A 19883-nucleotide genomic window follows, 5' to 3' on the forward strand; every position below is an offset into this window, starting at 1 on the left:
TCTGATAGTATTTCATTTGCCCCACTCGTGAAAGTTCTTACTTTCATTTGTGGATCTTATGCTTAATATATCAACTTCTTTTTTTTTTTAAAGGGTGGAATTTAATCTTTATTTACAGGACACTGCAAGAGAGGAGAGTCCACATAGAAATAAGAAACCCACTGGCAGGAGGAGCTTCATACAGTTTTTACAGTTTGGAACTGGTCAAGTAGAGTTTTGTTGTAAAAAGTGCTACAATAACAAAACACATTTAAAAAGAGTTCTTAGTAGAGAAACAGTAAGACAAACTTCTACCAAACAAAGCACACCACAAACAACTTTCTGTGTTGGCTGTACAAGCTAAAAGTTAAAGGTCCCAGCAGTGCCATCCTGAACCTGGAACGTATAGCCTTCAGAGGTAGTTTCTGGCACAACATTCTGATCTTTCTCTTCCTCTACAGAGAAATACTTCTCAATCAAGTTTAATGAAGCTTTGTACACAGACTCATTTTCATGGTTTTGCAGAGCCTCAATTTTGTCCAAACCTCCACATTCTTCAATCATTATACTAAGTTTCTCAGTTTCACCTAGTTTCTCAGCTGTTTGAAAGGTGTTGGAAATGGCATCCAGAATGACCAGAATAAATTTGGTATCCTTCGCAGTTAAGAGGGTCATCCATGGTTCTATTATGCCACAATGGACGAGGTATACTATCTGTTCAACTGTACCACCACTTGTATAGTTGGTCACAGCCCAGACAGCTTCCTTTTGTGTCTTAAAGTCTGCCTTAGATTGAACACCAACAAGGAATGGGACTAATCCATGATTCACAACTTGCTGTATCTGGTCCTGGCGGCCAGCTGTGATGTTTGACATTGTCCACGTGGCTTCCTTCTGAATATTAGTTTTGGGGTTCGTTAGCAGGCTGGGAAAGATAGCAAGCGCTCCTGCATCTATTACAACCTGAGTCTGTTCATCTGTCCCAGTGACAATATTTCCTATGGCTCTTAGCGCAGGAGTCACAATGGGCAATTCAGTAGCTCCTAGAAGCTTCACAAGCTGGGACAAAACTCCTGTTTTCACGACCATTTCAATCCATTCGTTTGGACCATCCGTCAGGTAGGAGATGGCCCAGCAGTATCTACCAAGACCTCTGGATCATCGTGATGCAGGAGACGAACTAAGGTAGGAAAAATCTGCTCCACGGCATCTAGCGGGGTTGTGGGGTTCTTGTTGCGACGAAGGTTTGAAAGTGTCCAAGTCAGGTTACGTAAGTAGCCACATGCTAACGATGACATATCAGGAACCGCGAGGAGAGCCAGAAGCGGATCAACCGCACCGTACTTGATAACCAAGTCTCGAAAAACGGAACTGTCCCCTGCAATGTTTCCTAAGAGCCCACACAGCCTGTTCGCTGATGTGGGCGTGGGAAGATGCCAACAGGGAAATGAACGCTGGGATCGCGCCTCCCTCGACCACAGCCTTGGTCTGTTCGGAGGTCCCGGAAGCAATGTTGGTGAGAGCCCAAGCGGATTCAAACTGAATGGGACTACAATCAGTTCTGCCCAAGAAGGACACAAATTTTGGAATCAAACCAGCCCGGATTATGTTGTCTATGGGGGGCTGCTTTTCCCGAGAAAGCAGTTTCCTAGCCGCTTGAGTAGCCTGGAGCTGGCTTTCCAAATTGTTGCTATTTATGCCCTTGACAATGTCATCAACTGACCAATTTACAGTGCCCTGGTTGTTGCGGTTTTCCTGCAGTGGAGAGGTAGCATCATCGGGAAAAGAGCTTACGTTTCTCCTTTTCAGCATCTGGCTGTCCTTCTTCGCTTTCCTCAGCTCCACATTAACTTCTATTCGGCGCTGCCTCCTTTCTGTACTGTCTTTCCCCTTGTTCTTGAATCTGTTAAGGTGGTGAATTAGCATTCTCGTTGGTGGACATGGTTATGAGACAAAGGGAGAAAGACGTCCGGCTCAGGCTTCCATGGGACGCAGTCCGGGACGCGCAGGCTGCAGGTCAGCTGCCCTCAAAACGTCCACCACGGATCACCCCAAAGACGGTGTCAATATCCCAACTTCTTATTTGATTATCTTAGAAGGCAGTCAGTTGCTGTAACTAAGAGAGCTATGTATGTATCCTTAACAACTCCCAATGTTTCACTTTGTAAATAACAATTAATGATGGTGATGATAGCAATTGGTAGCTAAATTAAGCACCAATAATGTGCCATGCACTGTTCTAAGCACTTCTATAAATATTAACTCATTTCACCCAGTGTAATAGGTACTATTATTATTACCACCATTTTACAAAAAAGAAACTGAGGCACAGAGAAGGTATACATTTGCCAAGATAAAAAGGTTAAGAAGTAGAGTTGAGATTTGCATTCAGTCTGGCTCTAACATACACTCTTAACCACTACAGTACATCTCTAAGCCAGATGAAACAGTAAATGTTAACTGAAAAAATCCTAATCAATAAGGTTCCATTTCTGGGAAGGAAAGGTAATTAAGAATTCTAGGTGCTGGGGCGCCTGGGTGGCTCAGTGGGCTAACCCGCTGCCTTCAGTTCAGGTCAAGATCTCGTGGTCCTGGGATCAAGTCCTGCATCAGGTTCTCTGCTCAGCTGGGAGCCTGCTTCCCTCTCTCTCTCTGCCTGCCTCTCTGCCTGCTTGTGATATCTGCCTGTCAAATAAATAAATAAAAAGAATTCTAGGTGCTGACACAGAAGTAAAAAGGACAAATTCTGATTTGGACAGGAGAGTCACTAAACTTGTGGGTTGGCCCTGAGGTACTTTGTTTGTTAAACCCTAAGGTTATAATTTACAAAGATAATTCCTCTCTCATACATAAGTGGTGATAGTGCAAAATTGGTAGTTTCTACTCTAGGTAAATATATGCATACCCTGTGATCCAGAAATTCCATTCCTGTATATATCCCAACAAAATTGTTTATGCATATCCACCAAAAATAAGTTCTAGTTGTAATAGCCAGAACTAGAAATTCCCATCAACAAAAGAATGGATGAAATCACACGTGGCATGTTAACAAAACAAAATACAGCAATGGGAATGATCAGTAACTACAAAGAATAATACGGATGAATCTTTCACACATAATGTTGAGCAAAAGAAGCCAGACACAAGGGTATATACTATATGAATTCACATATATTAAGTACCAAAAAAAGGGCAAAACTATTCTATTAGAAGTCAAGATAATGGTTACCCTTGGGAGGGGTACTGAGTAGAAGATGAATCTGTTTCTTGATCTGGGTGAGGATGACACGAGTGCATGCAATTTGCGAACATTCATGGAGTATGCATTTATATTAATAATTCATAACAAATTACATTATGTAGACATAAACTTTTCTCTATGTATGTTGTACTTCAATTGTTGTTTAAAAAGTCTTTCCAAGAGAAGAAAAAGACAAATGAAAACCAAAAATAAAAGTTACTTCTACACTTGACATACAGAACTAATGACTGACAAGCTCATGGTTATCTCTTTGTCCTGAGACGGACAATATAATCTTTTCCTTTTGTGGATACAGAGAGTTACCGAGAGAGGCCACCTTAATCCCTAGCCATCAGTGCAACCCTAATCCTTCCCAGAAACTCATAATAGGAGAAAAAACAGACTTGTGGCAGCATACAACTTGTGGGCACTCAGCTCCGCCAGACACAAAATGAAATGCCAATTTTATTAGAGGAACTAAGTCTTCATTTGGAGTTTTTATTTATATTCCAAGAGTAACAATGCCATCATCCATGCAATACAAATGGAGTCTGGGCATGATGCCAATTAAAGTTTTCTTGAGCATTAACCTCAACTCTATAACAGTCTGAAACTGAGCACTCCTATCTCTATTACACAACACACTTCACCTCTATACATCTATTTCCTCATCTGTAACATGGGAATAATAATAGTACCTCCCATATAGGTTGATGTAAGGATTGAAGACCAGTTTCATGTAAAGCACTTAGCACAGTGCCTGCCACATAGTTAAATATTCAATGTATTAGCTGCTATTATTATCTAGATATAAGTAGGATAATGGCATTTTCTACTTTACCATATAGCTAGCCCAGTTTATAGCTTTAATCTCCCAACATGAGGATTTTAATGTTTTAATACTCAAGCAAAAGGTCAGTTCTGCCTCCCTGCTCTCTCTGAGTTCAAATAAGAAAAAGGGAGTAATTTTTTTAAAAAATTCATTTATTCATTTTGGAGAGAGAAAGAGCACATAGGCACAAGGGGGAGGACCAAAGGGAGAGGGAGCAAGGGAATCTCAAACAGACTGCCTGCTGAGCATGGAGCCTGAGGCAGGTCTTGTCCCCAGGACCCTGAGATCACAATAGAAGCCAGAGCTGAAATCAAGAGTCCCATGCTTAACCGACTGAACCACCCAGGTACAAAAAGTAGTAATCTGGGGCTAGGAAAGTAGGGTGGCCCAGGGTTAAGTAGGTTGGGAGAAGAGGGAGTCTGGGTAGCAGATGATTTGCTCTGATGATGCCACCTTTCTATATCATGACAGAAAACCCGGGGCAGATGACGTGACCTGCAGAGGAAAGGACCCAAAATAAGGTAAGGCTGTATACTACAAAGGATGTTATGATCTTCAACAGAGAAAGAACCCAAAGAGGGAGTCAATAAAGGAGAGGTTTGAAGATTATATTTCCTTATTTGCCCAACAGGTAGCATCATAATCTTAAGTTAACATATAGGTAGAACATTTTTCTAGTTACAAAAAGTTTTCACACATGGTTTTTTATTTAGTCCTCATAACCATCCTGTGGAGTGAACAGAGAAAATTTCATTATCCCCATTTAATACAGGAAGAAAGATAGACTTAAAGAAGTAAAATAATTTGTCCAAAGCCATCAGCTGGTAGCTGGGGGCACCAGCATTCTAATTCAAGTGTTCTAGGTTCAAAACCTTTTTTTTTTCTTCAATTAAAACATACTGGAATTCTATGTGTACTTCAATTAGCCTGGGTTCGTTCATTATGATTGAAAGAAAAAAAAAACAATCAGCAGAGACTAGTTGTGTGAACTCTTCTTGATCCTCAGTCTCAGACAGCAGAAAGAAAGCGGACAGGAAGTAGATGGATTTAGAATAAAAAGAGCCTAGCAATGTAGCAATGTGGAGGGAAGAAGTAGGATCTAAAAAAAAAAAAAGTAGAAGCGGCTCTAACTGGGAAATGCTGTAAGCAGGCGCCAACTGGTCTGGTGGTGCCACCTTTTGGATTTTTCCTCCTGGCTGAGGAGGGCCAGGTCTACTGTGCTACACCTCCTTCTTTTGCACATAGCCCAGCTTGGGCTGTAGAGATGCAGTAGCCCCCATACCTAAAACTGCACTAAATCAGGGGCAGTGGTGGTGGTCTGGGCAGCCATCGTGGCAGGTTAGGGTCAGAGGGAGTCTAGAGGAGGGTAGGAAAATGCAGGATATAGGAAGTAACTCTAGGATGCGATAGCTTGTGGGGTATTTGAGAAAGGGGTTACAAGAGTGGCCAGTGTGTATTAAAAGGCTGGAGTGTGAGGTGACTGCTGGGGTGCCAGAAGGAACTGGAATCTGAGGGACAGGGAAGGGAGGGACCTGGCAGGCACGCACCCTGCATCGTGTGAGGCTACAGTTGGCGCAGACCACCTCTCCAACGCGTGGCAGCCAGAAGGCGGCCCTGAGAAAAGTACAATTTGGTTGAAAGGGGGTGTGACTCATGGAGAACGATGCGGATCCCAGCGCAGGAAGACGGCATCAAAGAGCTCCCAGAAAAGGTCTGAAAGGGTGTGCCTGGGCTCTCTGTTGGACACCTGAAGAGAGCTTGAGGCTCCCAGCCTCTCCTAGCTCTCCTCCTTACCTTGGGCACCGTGACATGGTCCATGTTCCCTCCACCTGAAGTCCTCAGTACTACTTGGGCTGTCACTGCAGCCACTACTCCCACAGCTTCCAGACTCCAGCTTCTACTTGCTCAACTCTGCCACCCCCACTACCCTCTCTGCCCCAGCACAAACTCTTGTCACGTGACCCTCCAGGCGGTTTCTATTGTGATACTTTGTCTGTGGCCTCTCGCCATCTTGCTTCTTGGCAAATGCCCTTTGTGATGGAAAGCTGATGGTTTTCTGGTTTGGGCTACATGTTTGGCCTGGGAGATAAGTCCCAGACTCCAGTACTGTCTCCCTTCTCACACACTTTAATGCTGTAGGTGTTCTGGGCACCTAAATAATTCCACTAATGTCTAATGTTAACAGTGATGACACCCTACCGATAGGACGAACAATCCCATTCTGGCAAGGGACTTCTGAAAAGCTTCCTAGCTGTGAGAACTTGGACAAGTCACAGTAGAATACTTTCTGAAAATCATATTCTCTTCTTATTCCCCTCTTCTACTAGTCTATTATCATTAGCCTAGTTAAGTCCTGGACGATTGCAGTAACCTCATAATTTTTGTCATCACAGATGACCACAAATGAGGTGTGGACAGGTGCAGGCATTCAGTGGTATTCTCTGAATCAGACTTGTGATGGAAAAAATAATGTCTGGGTGTTGGAAAGCCTGATATAAATGTCTTTTATTTTTTGTCAAATTGTGAGGCAGGAACTTTTGTTCACTGCTAGATCTCCAAAGTCTAGAAAAGACTTGGGAATTTGGGTAAATTGGAAGGGGAGGTGAACCATGAGAGGCTATGGACTCTGAAAAACAATCTGAGGAGTTTGAAGTGGCAGGGGGGGTGGGAGGTTGGGGTACCAGGTGGTGGGTATTATAGAGGGCACGGCTTGCATGGAGCACTGGGTGTGGTGAAAAAATAATGAATAATGTTTTTCTGAAAATAAATAAATTGGAAAAAAACACACAAAAAAAAAAGAAAAGAAAAGACTTGGCATACAGTAGATACTTAATAAATACTTGTTGCATAAATAAATTTTCAAAGCTACCCAAGATTTTATCTACCATTAGCTTTATCCATTTCCCCTAACATTTCCTTCTTAAAGCAAGTTGACGTCATTTCAGAGGAAATTAAGGGACAGGCAGTAGCTTGCCAAAGGTTTCAGAAGAATCAGAAGTCAAATTGGACCCCCACTAGAGTAAAGAAAGCCTGGGGTTAAAAAGGGGAAATATGGGGGGGGAAAGTATGGGCCTCAAATTGTTCGTTTTTCTCCCCCATTCTGATGTCACTTCCATGAGGTTTTTCTCTGTTTGCTGCTGTGTCCCAGTGCTTAGAAGAGTACTTTGTATAAGGGCCTGGTTAGCCAGAGGGAGTAATTTTGTGTTTATGCAGTGAACTTAGATTGACTCCGCCCCTCCCAGAGGAACTTACTTGCAAAGCCTAGATACGAGGGCAGGTCAGGCCAGGTGAAGACATCCTAATCAGTGGGGCATGCATATATCTACTAGAGTAAATTGAAATTCAATTGGCCACCCGAGTGTTACCTAGCAGTTTTTTCTCTGTGTGGCAGACCTAGTATGACTGTGCAGTTTTCTCTTTGTATTGCAATTTCATTGACCACCTGTGTATAGCCCGGCTAAACTACCTCTATAAAAGTTAGTCTGTGAGGCTGGGAGGGGTTGCATCTTTGCAAGAGACGGCCCTGACCGGTCAGTTTGATTCTTGATGAAAGCTTTGCTTGACCTTCGCTTTGTATCAGTCTCACTCCTTTGATTATGGACCCTAACACTTGGCACATAATGAATGCTTGATAAATACTTGCTGAATGGCTAGATAAGAATGAATAACTCTAGACTCACAACTGGTGTGAGCCAGAAGATAAACTAGAGGGAAGGAATCTGGAGGCAGGGAAACCATAAAGAAGCTATTGTGGTTTTCCCAAAAAGATCTGTGAACTTCTGAGTCTCTGGGGTTTTTGACTTTGTACCTAGAGCTCAGGCCTCAGCAAGATTAGCCAACATCTGAAATGCTAGTTACTGCAGCACATCTGTCCTGTTTTATAAACAAACTTCCAACTATATTGCCCACTTATATATTGCCCTATATTGCCCACCTATATTCTACTTTGAGAGCTTTTCCACTGTTGGGGGTGGGTGTTCTTCCTATAGTATCCTAGGGAAGTAGGTATACTTTGCTCCACTGTCTATCTCAATAGCTAGAGGTACAGCCACAGAAAGCTGCTACCAAAAGTCACCCATGATGTGGTGGATGATGACTAAAAAGTCACAGAGCCTTTGTGACCTCACTCATGCTCAAGAGGTAGCTTGATAAATCACAGCAGAGGACAGCTGGGTCATACAAGCCACCAAGACCTCCTCTACTTTGCTTCTGGGGAGTGGCCATCAGAAACAGACTATTCTTAGGCTATTTCAGTCTCAGCTTATCAGTCATCTTAAGCCAACTGCTAAAAAACTTCTTTGCAGACCAAATTACTAGAAAGCACATTATTCATCATTCAGAGACAGCTTACTTGAATCATGCAGTGCATAGGGGATATCAGCGAAGAGGTCTGGCAAGACTGCATTACCCTCTTCCTACAAACTGGGATGTGCTGTGATGCAGCGATTATCACCAATTCTCCACCCTGGTTGTTAGCTTCTTACCCCGAAGGCAACTTGTTCCAACTGACCCAGGAAGAAATTCAGATCTTGCTGGCGAGAGAGGGGAGAGAGAAGTTGTTTCTTCAGGGAATCACCCTTGCAGGGACCAAATGCTTGTTGATTCGGGACAACCTTTACACTGAGGGCAACAACACCATGGACCTCCGCACCAAAGGCCAGAGTCGGGGCAGCCAGGCAGTGACTGTAGTTCAGATTGAATCTGTATACCTTGTGGTGATGGGACAAAAAGGAACAGAAGGAGGGCCTCTCAACCTTAAAGCTTTTGAAATGGCAGGTTACATCAGAGAGGCCATTCATCAACACATGGCCCGTTTCTAAATAAATAAAAAGGAATTGGTGTTTGACCTGGAATTTGAATTCAGTGTTATCTGTATTACCTGCTAAGTTAAACTGGTCTTGAAAAAAAAAAAAAACCAGGAAGAGATCCCATATAAGGTTTGAGGATGTGTGTGTGTATATGTGATGGTGTGGGGTGTGTGTGTGTGTGTTGTGTGTGTGTGTGTGTGTGTGTGTGTGTGTGTGTGTGTGTGTGTGTGTGTGTTGGGAGGGGGGCAGATTGAGAAGTAAGTGTTAAGGCTTCTGGGCCTTTTTTGGACCTAGAACACCATCCTTCCTTAGCACCTGAAGGAGAGGGTAGTAGATTGGGAACTAAGAAATCTTGGTTTTAATCCCAACTTTTTCCTTACTCATTATGAGACTTTTCTCTCTGGATCTCAATTTCCTTATCTACATAATGGGGAGTACACTATGTCTCTAAGGGCCATTTAACCTCTGGAAACCTAGGATTTTGTAACAGCACACAGATCATCCCAAGGTACCTTAAGTACTTAGGTACTTAAGCTGGGGCTTAGGTACTACCTCCGTGAGGAAGTTTTCTCTACTTTTCTTGACCCTTGGGGTTGACACTGATTTGAATTCCTAAAGCATTAACTCCCTGGGTCATTTATTTGGCCCTTAATCACACTCTGCCCAACATTTCTTGGATGACTATTTTGTGTTCTTATTTAACTTTCCACACACATAAATTTTGTTTCCCAACTTCATTATAATCACCTTAAAGGGCAGATGATGTGTCTTCTACTTTCCTATATTTGGATAACTCAGCACAGAGCTCTGACAGGGGAATTGGCTGCATCACTAAAATTACAGGAAGCAAGAGACTTTCCAAAGTAGAGAGTCTACTGGGTATAGGTGATGCAAGGTGACTATATTTTCCTTTTTGAATTTGCAGCTCACCTTTGGATCATTTAAACTGTTTATTGTTCTCACTGCCAGGATGGGCATGAAACTAAGAAAGGAGGTGAAAAATTCTAACCATTCAGTCTGGCTTTTTGATAGCAGCTCTGAGGACTATGGGGCGAGAGAAGGCAGAATTAGAAAGATGAGGTCGAGTAATAAATCATAGCGCTTACTTGTCCTGGTACTTATTTGGTCCTACTGTCACCAATCCCTCAGGAGCAGTGATTAGAGAGAATCAATCATCTTCTGTGTTAATTACATGGACCCACCTATACAACACCCCCAACACCTAACCTCACAAGCTTGTAAATATCAAAGTTTAAACATGAAGGTTGTCAAAATATCTAGGGCAGTTCTACTCAATGCAAATATAATTCTAGTCACATATGTAATTTAAGATTTTCTTTTTTATAATTTTTATTTATTTTTTCAATTTCTTTTCAGTGTTCCAGAATTCATTGTTTATGCACCACACCCAGTGCTCCATGCATTACGTGCCCTCCATAATACCCGCCACCAAGCTCAGCCAACCTCCCATCCCCTCCCCTCCAAAACCCTTAGTTCCTCAGAGTCCACAGTCTCTCATGCTTCATCTCCCCCTCCAATTTCCTCCAACTGCCCTCTCCTTTCCATTTCCCCATGTCCTCCATGTTATTCCTTATGCTCCACAAATAAGTGAAACCATATGAAAATTGACTCTTTCTGCTTGACTTATTTTACTCAGCATAATCTCTTCCAGTCCTATCCATGTTGCTACAAAAGTTGCATATTGATCTTTTCTGATGGAGACATAATAGTCCATAGTATATATGGACCATATCTTCTTTATCCATTCATCCGTTGGAGGGCAACTTGGTTCTTTCCACAGTTTGGTGACTGTGGCCATCGCTGCTATGAACATTGAGGTACAGATGGCCCTTCTTTTCAATACATCTGTATCTTTGGGGTAAATACCCGGTACTGCAATTGCAGGATCATATGGAAGCTCTATTTTTACCTTCTTAAGGAATCTCCACACTGTTCCCCAAAGTGGCTGCACCGACTTGCATTCCCTCCAATAGTGTAAGAGGGTTCCCATTTCTCCACATTCTCTCCAACAGAAGTTGTTTACTGTCTTGTTAATTTTGGCCATTCTAACTGGTGTAAGGTGGTATCTCAATGTGGTTTTGATTTGAATCTCCCGGATGGGTAGTGATGATGAACATTTTTTCATGTGTCTGTTAGCCATTTGTATGTCTTCTTTGGAGAAGTGTCCATGTCTTCTGCCCCTTTTTTGACATGATTATCTGTTTTTGTGTGTTGAGTTTGCAGAGTTCTTTATAGATCTTGGATATCAGCCCTTTGTCTGTAGTGTCCTTTGTGAATATATTCTCCCATTCTGTGGGTTGCCTCTGTTTTGTTGACTGTTTCCTCTGCTGTGCAGAAGCTTTTGCTCTTGATGATTAAAGAAGAAGTAAGATGGGTGAACTTAATTTTAAGAATATAATTTATTAAACCCAGTACATCAAAATACTGCTATTTAAACATATACTCAATGAAAATATTGCTGATGAGATATTTTACATGTTTCTATGTCAAGGTTTCAAAATCTTTTGAAAATTTTGCATTTGCTATTGTAAATGTATCTCAATTCAGAAAAGCTTCAAATGTTCCATAGCCATGTGTATCTAATATCTGGGTAGCATGGGTTTAGGCCAACCACATCTAATGTTTGAAACCCCTCTACAACATCTCTGGCAAGTCACCCAACCATTCATCCAATACATTCCATGCTAGGCATTAGCTAGGTAATTAAATGTCAAAAAAGAGGTTTCTTAGATTTTAGTGGGGACAAGATAAGTGAAAGGATAAATTATAGTACCATGAAGTAAATGTTATGAAGTACTTTTTTTTTCTTATATTTCTTGTGTTTTACAATGGTATACATTTTATTTTACTTTATTTTTTTTAATTTTTTTTCCAATTTATTTATTTTCAGAAAACAGTATTCATTATTTTTTCACCACACCCAGTGCTCCATGCAAGCCGTGCCCTCTATAATACCCACCACCTGGTACCCCAACCTCCCACCCCCCCCCCGCCACTTCAAACCCCTCAGACTGTTTTTCAGAGTCCATAGTCTCTCATGGTTCTTTGCTTATTCAAACATGTATTGCGCTCCCACTATGTGTCAGGCACAGTTTTAGATATATTGATAGACAAAATACACAAAACTTTATGTTCATGGAGCTTATATTCTAATGGGAGAAACATAATGTATATCAGGAAATGATTAATGTTACAGAGACAAACAAGAAAGTATAAAGGGATATAAAGAATGATGAGAGAAACTATTGAACAATGAGGTCAGAGGCAGCCTCTCTGGAAAGAAGATATCCATGCAGAGGTCTAATGAAGTAAAGGAGTGAGCTATGTCAGAAACTGAGGGATGCATTTCAGGCAGAGAAGAGCCCTTTAATAGCCCTGGTCTGTTGAGGAACTATCAGGAGGCCAATGCAATTGAAGCCTCTCAGGACAATGGCCCTTTCCTTCTCCATCTGCAGCATTCTTAAGCAGGATGCTGAGGCAACAGAAGCTGACTCCCAGGGTGGAAGAGTAAAGCAGAGCAAGAGCCTTCATCACCCTCCTTATGGGCCCTCTATTTCTAATGAAATTGCTTTAACTTTTTTGACAGCCACGTCACACTGCTGACTCACATTGAGTGTGTAGTTAACAACCTCCTAATGCCTTTTCATACTGCCTGCTGTTTAAAAAAAAGAGCTTCAAATAATGGCAAGGCAATAAACCAAGGAAAAATTAAATATGGGTTACAGAACCTCAATGTGACAGGATTTGAACCTCAGAAGGGAAAAAAGGGAAGTGAGATGAAGGGTGAAGAGGGTGAATTCTGAAGGTAGTTGAGCTTCCTACCTCATTCTTTGCAGTCTGTATTTCTCAACCGAAGATGTGTGTTCAGGAAATTGAGCCACTGAGGAAAAAGGACCTTGCCATGTAGAGGGGCCCAGAGAAATCCTTCATTGGAGGAGAAGCTAAAGTACCCATGTGCACCACTGAAAAAGAAGTTTAATTAAGTCTATAGCTAACTGAGGCTCAGTGTGTTAAACTGGGAAGGGGAAAAGAGTCCAGGTAGTTAGCCACCCAGCAACCATTCTGACTTTTCCAGCGAGAGATAAACACTTCACTATTATATAAAACCATAGCCTTATAAAGAATCATGTCATCTAGGAAGAGAGAGAGTTTGACTTCTTCATTACCAATTTGGATACCTTTTATTTCTCTCTGTTGTCTGATTGCTGTTGCTAGGACTTCTAATACTATGTTGAACAAGAGTGGTGAAAGTGGGCATCCTTGTCTTGTTCCTGATCTCAACGGGAAGGCTGCAAGCTTTTTCCCATTGAGGATGATATTTGCTGTGGGTCTTTCATAGACAGATTTGAAAAGACTCCACCATCAAACTACTAGAACTCATACAGCAATTCAGCAACGTGGCAGGATACAAAGTCAATGTGCAGAAATCAGTGGCTTTCTTATACACTAACAATGAAAATACAGAAAGGGAAATTAGAGAATCGATTCCATTTACTCTAGCACCAAGAACCATAAGATACCTGGGAATAAACCTAACCAAAGAGGTAAAGGATCTGTACTTGAGGAACTACAGAACACTCATGAAAGAAATTGAAGAAGACACAAAAAGATGGAAGACCATTCCATGCTCTTGGATCGGAAGAATAAACATTGTTAAAATGTCTATACTGCCTAGAGCAATCTATACTTTTAATTCCATTCCGATCAAAATTCCACCGGCATTCTTCAAAGAGCTGGAGCAAATAATCCTAAAATTTGTATGGAATCAGAAGAGACCCCGAATCGCTAAGGAAATGTTGAAAAACAAAAATAAAACTGGCGGCATCACCTTACCTGATGTCAAGCTTTATTACAAAGCTGTGATCACCAAGACAGCATGGTACTGGCATAAAAACACACACATAGGCCAGTGGAACAGAGTAGAGAGCCCAGATATGGACCCTCAACTCTATGGTCAATTAATCTTTGACAAAACAGGAAAAAATATACAGTGGAAAAAAGACAGTCTCTTCAATAAATGGTGCTGGGAAAACCTGACAGCTATATGTAGAAGAATGAAACTCGACCATTCTCTTAGACCATACATGAAGATAAACTCAAAATGGATAAAAGACCTCAACGTGAGACAGGAATCCATCAGAACCCTAGAGGAGAACATAGGCAGTAATCTCTTTTTTTTTCTCCAATTTATTTATTTTCAGAAAAACATTATTCATTATTTTTTCACCACACCCAGTGCTCCATGCAAGCTGTGCCCTCTATAATACCCACCACCTGGTACCCCAACCTCCCACCCCCCGCCACTTCAAACCCTTCAGACTGTTTTTCAGAGTCCATAGTCTCTCATGGTTCACCTCCCCTTCCAATTTACCCAAATTTGGGCAGTAATCTCTTTGATATCAGCCACAGCAACTTCTTTCAAGATACGTCTCCAAGGCAAAGGGAACAAAAGCAAAAATAAACTTCTGGGACTTCATCAAAATCAAAAGCTTCTGCACATCAAAGGAAACAGTCAAAAAAACAAAGAGGCAACCCACGGAATGGGAGAAGATATTTGCAAATGACAGTACAGACAAAAGGTTGATATCCAGGATCTATAATGAACTCCTCAAACTCAACACACACGAAACAGGCAAACACATCAAAAAATGGGCAGAAGATATGAACAGACACTTCTCCAATCAAGACATACAAATGGCTATCAGACACATGAAAAAATGTTCAACATCATTAGCCGTCAGGGAGATTCAAATTAAAACCACATTGAGATATCACCTTACACCAGTTAGAATGGCCAAAATTAACAAAACAGGAAACAACATGTGTTGGAGAGGATGTGGAGAAAGGGGAACCCTCTTCCACTGTTGGTGGGAATGCAAGTTGGTGCAGCCTCTTTGGAGAACAGTGTGGAGATTCCTCAAGAAATTAAAAATAGAGCTTCCCTACGACCCTGCAATTGCACTCCTGGGTATTTACCCCAAAGATACAGATGTCGTGAAAAGAAGAGCCATCTGTACCCCAATGTTTATAGCAGCAATGGCCACAGTCGCCAAACTATGGAAAGTACCAAGATGCCCTTCAACGGATGAATGGATAAGGAAGATGTGGTCCATATACACTATGGAGTATTATGCCTCCATCAGAAAGGATGAATACCCAACTTTTGTAGCAAAAAACTTTTGGACGTCTGAGATAAGAGCCCTATAAGCGCCTTTTCCAGTACACCACACAGTAAGTCCCCAAAGCTTCCTTCTTTTTCAAACTCAACACTGCCACGAATCACTCCTAAAGCAAACTTCCCTCACAATGTTTGAAGCATTTCCACAGAGAAAGAAAGTGTGCATGACCACAGTTCGTGAACATCCAATAAGTGTTTCGAATGCTTAAGTGCCACAGCCTGCACTTCACTCACAATACCTAAAGTGCCCATAGTCCGTCCTTGTTCTATCTTCATTCCTCAACGGAGAAGACACTGTTAAAAATCAGTATCCACCTGAAGTAGTTTCCCTGAACAGATATCTTCTAATAAACAACCTACAAGGGCCCTGTACGCGTCACTTCTTGATTTCAACACAGACAGTTTCCACATAATCCAACATTTCGTACGCTCAACCCTGTCGTGAGTACGTCCTATTGCACAGTTCCCTCACGATATTTGATGTGTTTTGAACTTCCCTCAAAATGTTTGAAGCGTTATCCACACAGAAAGACGGTGTATGACCACAGTTCGTGAACATCCAATAAGTGATTCGAATGCTAAGAGCCATAGCCTGCACTTCATTCACAGTACCTAAAGTGTCCATAATTCGACCTTGTTCTATCTTCATTCCTCAACGGAGAAGACACTGTTATGAATGAGTATCAACCTGAAATAATGTCCCTGAACAGATACCTTCCTATGACCACCAGTATTGGCCTTGTATGCATCACTTCATGATTTCAACAAAGACAGGTTCCACATAATCCAACATTTCACAGCCAAAACCCTGTCCCGAGTACGTTGTATAGCACAGTTTCCTCACAACATTTGAAGTGTTTTGAGCAGAGCTAGACACTGTGGAACACCACAGGTGGTGAACTTCCTGTATGGGTCTTAGAGGCCTAAGAGCCTTACCCTGCCCTTCACTCCCAGTATCCAACCTGCCCTCTGTCGGTCCTTGTTCTATCTTCTTTCCTCCACTGGAAAGACACTGTCAGAAATCAGAATCCGCCTGAAGGAGTTTCCCTAAAATAGAACTTATATGGTCAAGGGGATGGACTTCTGAGACTAGAGCCTTATATGCGACTATTGCTGTTTACCACACAGTCTAAAAGCTTCCTTCTTTCACAGACAAAACATGCCATGAATCCCTCTGAAAGCACACTTCCCTCACAATGTTTGAAGCGTTTTCAACAGAGAAACAGAGTTTGGATGACCACAGTATTGATCATCCAATGTGTTCTGGATGCCTAAGCGCCATAGCCTGAACTTCACTCACAATTCCTAAAGTGCTCATAGTCCGTCTTTGTTCTATCTTCATTCCTCAAAGGAGAAGAGACTGTTATGAATGAGTATCCATCTGAAGTAGTTTCCCTGAACAGATACCTTCCTATGAATCACCTGTAAGGGACCTGTATACATCACTTCATGATTTCAACACAGAGAGGTTCCAAAGAATCCAGCATTTCACAGACTCAACCCTGTCATGAGTATGTGCTATAACACAGTTCCCTCACAACATTTGAAGTGTTTTGAGCAGAGGTAGACACTGCGGAACATCACAGGTGGTGACCTTCCAGTATGGGTCTTAGAGGCCTAAGAGCCTTCCCTCCCCATCACTTTCAGTATCCAACGTGCTCTCTGTCCGTCCTTGTTCTATTTCTTTCCTCCACAGGAAAGACACTGTCATAAATCAGAATCTGCCTTAAGGAGTTTCCCTGAAACAGAACTCCTATGGTCAAGGGGTTGGAAGTCTGAGAAAAGAGCCCTATAGGCGCCTATTGCAGTTCACCACACAGTCAGTCCCAAAAGCTTCCTTCTGTGACAAACTCAACACTGCCATGAATCCCTCCAAAGCAAACTTCCCTCACAATGTTTGAAGCGTTTTCCAAAAAAAGACATTGTGGAAAACCACAGGTCGTGACATCTAATAAGTGTTTCAAATGCTAAGCGCTATAGCCTGCACTTAACTCACAGTACCTAAATTGCGCATATCCATCTTTGTTTTATCTTCATTCCTCAACGGAGAAGACACTGTTATGAATGAGTATCCACCTGAAGTAGTTTCCCTGAACAGATACCTTCCTATTAACCACCTTTAAGGGCCGTGTAATCGTCACTCATGATTTCAACACAGACAGATTCCACAGAAAACAACATTTCGCAGACTCAATCCTGTCGTGAGTACGTCCTATAGCACAGTTCCCTCAGACATCGAAGCGTTTTGAGCAGAGGCAGACACTGCGGAACATCACAGGTGGTGAACTTCCAGTATGGGTCTTAGAGGCCTAAGAGCCTTCCCTCCCCATCACTTTCAGTATCCAACGTGCTCTCTGTCCGTCCTTGTTCTATTTCTTTCCTCCACAGGAAAGACACTGTCATAAATCAGAATCTGCCTTAAGGAGTTTCCCTGAAACAGAACTCCTATGGTCAAGGGGTTGGAAGTCTGAGAAAAGAGCCCTATAGGCGCCTATTGCAGTTCACCACACAGTCAGTCCCAAAAGCTTCCTTCTATGACAAACTCAACACTGCCATGAATCCCTCCAAAGCAAACTTCCCTCACAATGTTTGAAGCGTTTTCCAAAAAAAGACATTGTGGAAAACCACAGGTCGTGACATCCAATAAGTGTTTCAAATGCTAAGCGCTATAGCCTGCACTTAACTCACAGTACCTAAATTGCGCATATCCATCTTTGTTTTATCTTCATTCCTCAACGGAGAAGACACTGTTATGAATGAATATCCATCTGAAGTAGTTTCCATGAACAGATACCTTCCTATGAACCACCTGTAAGGGACCTGTAATTGTCACTCATGATTTCAACACAGACAGGTTCCACAGAATCCAACATTTCGCAGACTCAACACTGTTGTGAGTACGTCCTATAGCACAGATCCCTCAACATTTGAAGTGTTTTGAGCAGAGGAAGACACTATGGTACACCACAGGTGGTGAACTTCCTGTATGGGTCTTAGAGGCCCAAGAGCCTTACCCTGCCCTTCACTCCCAGTATCCAACCTGCCCTCTGTCCTTCCTTGTTCTATCTTCTTTCCTCCACTGGAAAGACAGTGTCAGAAATAAGAATCCGCCTGAAGGAGTTTCCCTAAAACAGAACTTCCAATGTCAAGGGGATGGACGTCAGACTAGAGCCCTATACGCGACTATTACTGTTACCACACAGTCAGTCCTAACAGCTTCCTTCTTTGACAGACTCAACATGCCACGAATTCCTCCTTAAGCACACTTCCCTCACAATGTTTGAAGCATTTTTGCCAGAGAAACAGTGTTGATCACCACAGTCATAAATATTCAATGGGTTTTGGATGCCTAAGCACCATAGGTTGCACTTCACTCACAGTACCTAAAGTGCCCATAGTCCGTTCTTGTTCTATCATCATTCCTCAAAGGAGAAGACACTGTTATAAATGAGTATCCATCTGAAGTAGATTCCCTGAACAGATACCTTCCTATGAATCACCTGTAAGGGCCCTGTATGAGTCACTTCATGATTTCAACACAGAGAGGTTCCATAGAATCCAACATTTCGCAGACTCAACCCTGTCATGAGTACGTCCTATAGCACACTTCCCTCATGACATTTGAAGGGTTTTTAGCAGAGTTAGACAGTGTGGAACACCACAGGTGGTGAATTTCCAAAATGGGTCTTAGAGGCCTAAGAGCCTTACCCTGCCCATCACTCTCAGTATCCAACGTGCCCTCTGTCTGTCCTTGTTCTATCTTCTTTCCTCCACAGGAAAGACACTTTCAGAAACCAGAATCTGCCTGAAGCAGTTTCCCTGAAACAGAACTTCCTATGGTCAAGGGGATGGACGTCTCAGGAAAGAGTCCTATAGGAGCCAATTCCAGAACAACACACAGTCAGTCCCAAACTTCCTTCTTTGACAAACTCAACACTGCCACGAATCCCTCCTAAAGCAAACTTCCCTCACAATGTTTGAAGCGTTTTCCACAGTGAAAGACAGTGTGGGTGACCACAGTTCGTGAATATCCAATAAGTGTTTCGAATGCCTCAGTGCCATAGCCTGCACTTCTCTCCCAGTACCTAAAGTGCCCATAGTCCATCCTTGTTCTTTCTTCATTCCTCAAAAGTGAAGACACTGTTATGAATGAGTATCCACCTCAAGTAGTTTCCCTGAATAGATACCTTGCTATGAACCACCTGGAAGGGCCCTGTATGGGTCATTTCATGATTTCAACACAGACAGGTTTCACAGAATCCAACATTTCACAGACTCACCCTGTCGTGAGTACGTCCTATAGCACAGTTCCCTCACGACATTTGACGTGTTTTGAGCAGAGATAGACACTGTGGAACATCACAGGTGGTTAACTTCCAGTATGGGTCTTAGAGGCCTAAGAGGCTTACCCTGCCCTTCAGTCACAGTATCCAACCTGTCCTCTGTCCGTCCTGGTTCTATCTTCTTTCCTCCACTGGAAAGACACTGTCAGAAATAAAAATTCGCCTGAAGGAGTTTCCCTAACACAGAACTTCCAATGGCAAGGGGATGGATGTCAGACTAGAGCCTTATATGCGACTATTGCTGTTTACCACACAGTCAGTCCTAACAGCTTACTTCTTTGACAGACTCAACATGCCATGAATTACTCCTTACGCACACTTCCCTCACAATGTTTGAAGAGTTTTCAACAGAGAAACAGAATGTGGATGACCACAGTCATGAACTACCAATGTGTTTTGGATGCCTAAGTGCCATAGCCTGTACTTCACACACAGTACCTAAAGTGCCCATAGACCATACTTGTTCTTTCTTCATTCCTCA

The 19883-nt window shown here is 42.3% G+C and overlaps 1 protein-coding gene and 1 pseudogene across 1 annotated transcript; one reads left to right on the forward strand and one right to left on the reverse strand.

Moving 5' to 3' along the window:
- Nucleotides 1-311: 311 nt before the first annotated feature.
- On the reverse strand, nt 312-1941 carry LOC122896424 (annotated as a pseudogene).
- A 6469-nt stretch (nt 1942-8410) lies between these two features.
- On the forward strand, nt 8411-8872 carry LOC122896634 (profilin-2-like). The gene has a single exon (XM_044234730.1). The coding sequence runs from the start codon at nt 8411-8413 to the stop codon at nt 8870-8872; it is 462 nt and encodes a 153-aa protein (XP_044090665.1).
- The last annotated feature ends 11011 nt before the right edge of the window (nt 8873-19883 follow it).

Source organism: Neovison vison, chromosome X, assembly GCF_020171115.1.
Source record: "Neovison vison isolate M4711 chromosome X, ASM_NN_V1, whole genome shotgun sequence".
Lineage (NCBI taxonomy): Eukaryota > Metazoa > Chordata > Mammalia > Carnivora > Mustelidae > Neogale > Neogale vison.

What these genes read in the sequence shown, in the direction of transcription:
- LOC122896634 (XM_044234730.1), top strand. Translation starts at nt 8,411, where the DNA reads ATGCAGTGCATAGGGGATATCAGCGAAGAGGTCTGGCAAGACTGCATT.